At 59.3% G+C, this 6,001-nt stretch overlaps 1 protein-coding gene across 1 annotated transcript in view; it reads left to right on the forward strand.

The window, feature by feature from the left end:
• CD247 (CD247 molecule) overlaps nucleotides 1-6,001 on the forward strand; it is a 57,773-nt gene that overhangs the window by 46,120 nt on the left and 5,652 nt on the right. Inside the window, exon 2 of the mRNA XM_025044010.1 lies at nucleotides 5,060-5,163. Within this exon, the coding sequence (XP_024899778.1) occupies nucleotides 5,060-5,163 (104 nt within the window). The remainder of the gene's footprint in view (nucleotides 1-5,059; nucleotides 5,164-6,001) is intronic.

Below are 6,001 nucleotides of genomic sequence, written 5' to 3' on the forward strand. Positions count from 1 at the left end.
CCATCTTGTCCAGAGTAAAACCCGCTGGCCGAGGAGGCCCTCGCTAACGCCCCTGGCCACCCTCTCGCCTCGCCTCTGGTCACGCTCCACCCGGCGCCTCGCTGTCCCGATGCCCCGGGCCCCTTGCACCTGCTGCCCCTTCGCCGGCGACACACCCTCCGCCACCGTGGGAAACGCAGCCCCCTCCCGTGCTCCGTGCTTCCCCATCCCGGCGGCCTCTGGGACCCAGTGTCTTTCTATACGTTTGGGAGCAATTTGTTTTTTTTTTTTAATCTTTTGCTGGTTTTTCTCTTGGACTCGTCTTACCTTTCATTTTTCAAAGTATTACCGACCGGATTCTAAACCTGTAAAAAGCTTTCGGAATCAAGATGTTTATCACAAAATTATCGACCACGGTGAAAAACTGGACACAAACAACCGTCAGTGGGGGGTGGTCGAAGGGACAGGGCAAGTGTTATCACGCCGGCATTCAGGACCGTCAGTAAAACTGTGACGAGAAACAGGAATACGCGAAATAACGCGAGAATGCGATGGGAGATCCTCACACTCACTGAAACAAATGTTTCTCAGAGAAAACTTTTATGTAGAATGATTACAGTTTATGAGCAGCAAACACCTTGGAAGGCCACCCGCCATCATGTTGCCAGTGGCTGCGCTTGAATGCGGTATTTTAGGTGATTTTGATTTTTTTCTACTTTCTTGCACTTTTATAATGAGTTGATTTACTTGAAAAGAACAAAAGTGACCGCAAAAATAATTTAAAATCATTGCAGAAACCATAACAAGTTTAAGAAATATAAAAAAGCACAAGAAGAGAAACATTTGCCCAGAATTCTGGTGCCCCTAGGAAACCAAACTGCTCCCTTTCTGTCCTGAGAACCTTGTCTATAGGAATAGTTTCTGGTCTCTGTGGCCAGCTGAGCAGCTTTACAATGAAATGCGAGTATCTGAGGTCCATCACTGAGGAGGGAAACCTCCCCTGAGGAGCAGAAACTTCTGTAGGCATACTCTGCAGGTCGCTGTGACGTGGGGACAGACGTCTCCGGGGAGGCTGGCCAGTGTGGGTCCTGGGCTGGCATGTCGCATTTCGTAGCAGGCCATCTGTCCCTGTTGGCCTGCAGGCCTCTCGACCCCTGCCCCCTCAAGGAAAGAAAGCCAGTTGCGAGTCAGGAATTCGTCTGCTAATACGGTTCTGTCCCCAGATGGGAGAGGACTCTGCAGCCTGGAGAGGACCCCTCTGCCCTGCCCTGAGGGGTAGCGAGCTGTCCAGGGCGGGACTCTGGACCTGATGGGGTCTGGACTGAGGAGCCTGGGTCAGCCCTGGCTCTGGACCTTAGGCCTGTCACACACCTGTCAGAGTCTCAGTGTCCCCAGTCCTAAGATCACAGATGCTGTGAGGACTGAATAGAAAAACTCACAGGTGCTTCCTGGCACAACATAAATCTTCAGCTGGAGGTTATCGTTACGGTCCTGTGTGTCCGGCCCGTGTTAGTTGCTCAGTGAAAGGGGGCAACACCCCCTCCCCCGAGGGGGAGGTCTGGGTGCCTGAGTGGGTGGTCAGAGGGTGGGCAGCACACCCAGCACAGGCACCCATAGCTGCTGCCACTGCCTTCCTGAGCACACATGACTTCCTGTTTTCTAAATTCTTAGCCTGCAATGTCATCGCCAGCGGTGTCTGAGCCTGGGGGTGGGGCCGGGCAGCAGCAGGACCCTGGCCTCGAGGATGGGGGTGCAGGGGGAGCTCGGGGGCCTGGCCGTTGGCTGATCCTACCTGAACCGTGGGCTGTATGGTTAATATTGATCCCATGAGTGCCTATGTGCTCAGCGCTCCCAGGTGGCAAGCCCCTCTCATGTAAGTGTCACACCTGGAGGCAGTGATGAGGTCGTTCCATGGTCACAAGCAGTTAAGCAGCCAAGCCAGGACTGGAACTCATGTCCTCTGCCCCCGAAGGCTTTGTTCTCGCCGTGACGCTGAAGTGCTTCTGACTAAGGGGGAGACATGCAGCACACCAGTGAGGATTTTAAGGGTGCCTTGTGGAAATGGCAGAATCTGTGTTCTCTGCGCATCTGAAGGCAGAACTGGGACCCAAGTTGGTTTGTTTTAAAACACTGAAAATTAGAGCCTTCCACCAGTGATTGATGGGTGCTGAGCGCCCTGTCACCTGAAATATTCAAACAGAGGCTGGAGGTGCCAGAGAAGAAATTCCTACAAAAGGAATTTCTGGATGGTCTCTGGGTGGGAACCACCTCAGAGGCACTGGGATAAAGTGGGGGACAAGGGACTTGGTGGCAAATGCTGCCGGGCACTTTCTAGCTGAGCGACCTCTCAGGCTTCGGTTTCGTCTGCGAAGCAGAACGGGCCGCGCCCCGCCAGCCCGGAGAGTGATGCTGAGGGTTAAATCAGAACGTGTGCAGCAGACAGGTTTCTCGACTGAGCGCTGAGCTGCAATCTAGGTGACGTCCTTGCCGTTTTGTGCAGCCAGGGCCTCTCCGAATGTCCACACGCCGTCGAGCTCCTACTGTGTGGCAGCCACTGTCCAGTTTCATCCTCGCGCACCCTGAAAGGTGGCATCTCCCTCTGGAGCTGGGGAGCTGGCTGGGTCCGATCCCCAACCTTGGCGTGGGGGGTGGGTGAGAGGTGGTCCCTGCCTACTGCCGCTTGTACTCACAGACCTCTGCGGTGGCACAGAAGGCCACCTGAGACCTGTGGACTCCACACGTGCCACTGGGCAGGGCACTTCCTCACGCAGTTCTCTCGTGTCACCTGCGTGAATATCCTGTGAAGTCGGCCTTGTGAAATCTCTTCTGCGGAGGGGACAGAGAGGTTTAGGGAGGCGCCCCAAAGCACAGTGCCAGCGAGAGGCAGACGCGAATGTGAATCTAGTCTTCTGGTCTCAGGCGGGTCCCCTCCTCTCCTCTGCTGTAGGTGGAATGGGAAATAAGCAAGTGAAAGCAAATGCCTCCTCCATGCCTTCCAGGCTTGCTGGGGAGGGGACATGCGTTTACAGGCTGCTGTGACTAAGTGTCAAAAGCTGACTGTGAATTCAGAGCGAGGGGGAAGCTCAGAGCTTTACCCAGTGGGAAGGGGCCCTGAGGCAGAGACCTAAGAGGTGGCCTGGACTAGGGGTACACACCCCGGCGGCTCCGCCGCTGGCTGCAGAGTGTCCTGGGGAAGGGGGGGTCACCTCATTCCTCTGGTCCCCTTTACCACCTGCGACCAGGCCCAATAGCAGCCTCTGCCAACCTGGGCTCTCCCGGGACTCAAACTTGATCAGGCAGAGGACGTGTACAAAAGCCCTAGCTGGGGTTCAATCGAGAGGTGCCCCCCCCGCCCCGGCTGGATATGAGAGAGCCTGGCGAATGCCCTGTCTCTGCTGGGGGACCCACTCGAGGCAGGATGGGCACTGTGTGTCTGGGCTGCCGGCTCCGGCGGGACCAGGCGGGCCTGCTCCCCTGTCCTCGAAGCTCATTCTGGCTGGGAGGACAGACACCTCGATTCAAGGGCACCTCACCCGAGAAACCAGGCTGCACAGGCCGCGCCTCCCCGGGCTGCCCTCAGGGCCGCGGAATCTTCTGGAATGGCAGTGGTGTGCCAGTTTCTGAACTTGGTCAGGGCTTTTGTGAAGATGACCATAGGGCTTGCTGTGGACAGGGCTCGGCTCACGCTCACTAACAGGACGTGACGTGTTTAGACATGACGGCCCGTGTGGACAGACACTGTGATCATCTCTGGGTTTCCTGCGAGGCAGCAGGAAGGCCCCGGCTTGTTAGGCTTAAAGTGAAAATCAGGTGACACTGGGGGATTTCAGACCCGGAAGTTACACCCTGGGCTGGCAGCGAGAGATAGAGGGGGCCGGGGTCCAGGGACGACACCCCGGTCACCGAGGCGCTTTCTGTGCCCCGGGAGCGTGAAGCTTTCCCTCCAGGCGACACAGGCAGGGTGGTTCGGGGACTTCTCCAAGAGCAGGGAGGAGACCCCACAGCTCAGGACACAGTGGTGTCCCGCGGCCTGGCACACCACGGCCTGTCGGCTCAGCGTGGTGCATCCAGCCCGTGGGAGGCCAGCACGTCGCCCTGCCGGGCTCTGCCGGGAAGATTTTCAGAGGCTGCGGGTCTCTTTGCGGGCTTACCCTCGCTGTCTGGGAGGGGAGGTGGTCTCCTGCGGCTGTAACTGCCGGCCCACCTGCTGGCTGACACTGTGACACCCCAGGGGGGCTGGTGAGGGGGACTGCTGTGACCCCATGGCTGTGAACGACTTCAGGGACAGGCGGGCTCCCCGCACTCGGCTGTAGGGCGGGGGCCCTTTGGCCGTGTGTTGGGGGGGCCTGAGCCGCGCGGTGTAGGCTGCATCGGTTTGGTGGATGGGTCCTGCAGGGAGAGCGAGGGACAGATCACGCGGTGGGAGCAGTGCGCACAAAGGCACACAGGCGGAGTCTGGGGCGCGCCGTGTCCTGGGAGTGATAAGGGGGTCATCGACGGTCCCTGTCTGTTGTTCGCGAGACCCCTCAGGCCCGGGCCAGGCAGGTGGCACCAGACCCCAGCGCCCTGGGAGGGAGGCCCTGTCTGGCACCCAGGAAGCGGAGTCAGGAACTGGGGAGAGTCACCCAAATCCTTGGGGGCGCTAATTAAGTTCGAGATTGACATAATCTCACGACCCATCAGTCCCGTTCTCTCCTGGGGGCCTGGCCCAGGGGCCCCTCATCCTAGCTCAGGCATTCACCCACCTTCCGGGCAGTCACGGTGGAAGTGGGGCACACACCCAGCTGGGCCCCACTGCCCTCGGGCAGTGGTCCTGTGTGCGGCCGGCTTCACCTTCCCCTGCTTTCTGCCCCCCTCTCGTCTCCAGGCTGGTGGCTCAACAGCTGTCACGCCCACTATGGGGACCCGCCTGGTTTCCCTGGGAGCTGGTCCAGGGGCTGGGAGGGAGGCTGGCGTCAGATGAGGTGTGGGGAGTGGGTCCAGCCCCTGTCAAGAGTCCCTTGACCAGCTGTGGGCCACCCTGGGGTGGTGGGGCCATGTTTCACTCAGGCCTGGCTGACCAGTCTCTTCTCTCGCGCAGATGCACAGAGCTTTGGCCTGCTGGACCCCAAACTCTGCTACCTGCTGGATGGGATCCTCTTCATCTATGGCGTTATCATCACCGCCCTGTTTTTGAGAGTGAAGGTGGGCACCGCTATGCTTGGGGCCCCCACTCGGGGATGTTCAGAGGGGCTTGGGTCGTGGGAAGTCTCAGGCACGGGTGGTGTCTGCTTCTTGGTGTCCATGGTCAAAGCAGGGCCCAGCCCAGTGTTCCTGCTGGGTGGGCTGGGAAGGTGGGTGGCCGAGCCGGACAGAGCAGGGCAGAGCCCATTGTCGCCTTAGCAGGAGCGTCGACGGGTGACGCCGAGGCGTCCCAGAGTGGCAGGAAGGGGGCTTCTGCTGCAGGCCGTCAGGAGCAGGGAGCGGGGACCGAGGTCCTGCCCCAGCCCCACAGTGCAGCTGCCCAGAAGGTTCTGTCGCCCGGCTTAGCCCGCGCCTTGCAGAGCCCAGATGTCCTGGGGCTGGGGGGACCCCGAAAAGAGGCCCCCGGCCTTGTCCGCACTTAGCACCCAGCCCACCCACTGTTCTTTGATTTTGGACTTTGGCCAAAGATTTTATTTGAAAAACAGCCATACCGATTTTGTTTTACAAAATTTGAAAGATGCCACCCCAAAGGATGCCCCTGGGGGTGCCCGACACTCTGACCTCTAAGACCTGGCGGTTTCTCTGGGTGAGGCGGCCTGAACTGAAGAAACAGCGGGCTCTGTGTGCCTCGGGCAGGTCCTCTGCACACGAAGCCAGGCCCACACAGTGACACATGCGAGCATCTGCCCCACAGGTCCAGATAGGAGTTGGGACTTCGTGCAGCCACCACTGAGTTCCCCCGGAGGAAGGGCCTGGAGGACATACTCCCCGACCGGAGCCGGCCAGGCTGCCCAGGGGGACCCGCCGGGGCCAGCACGGGCTGCACGTGTCCCCGGGG

Source organism: Pteropus alecto, unplaced genomic scaffold (assembly GCF_000325575.1).
Source record: "Pteropus alecto unplaced genomic scaffold, ASM32557v1 scaffold101, whole genome shotgun sequence".
Lineage (NCBI taxonomy): Eukaryota > Metazoa > Chordata > Mammalia > Chiroptera > Pteropodidae > Pteropus > Pteropus alecto.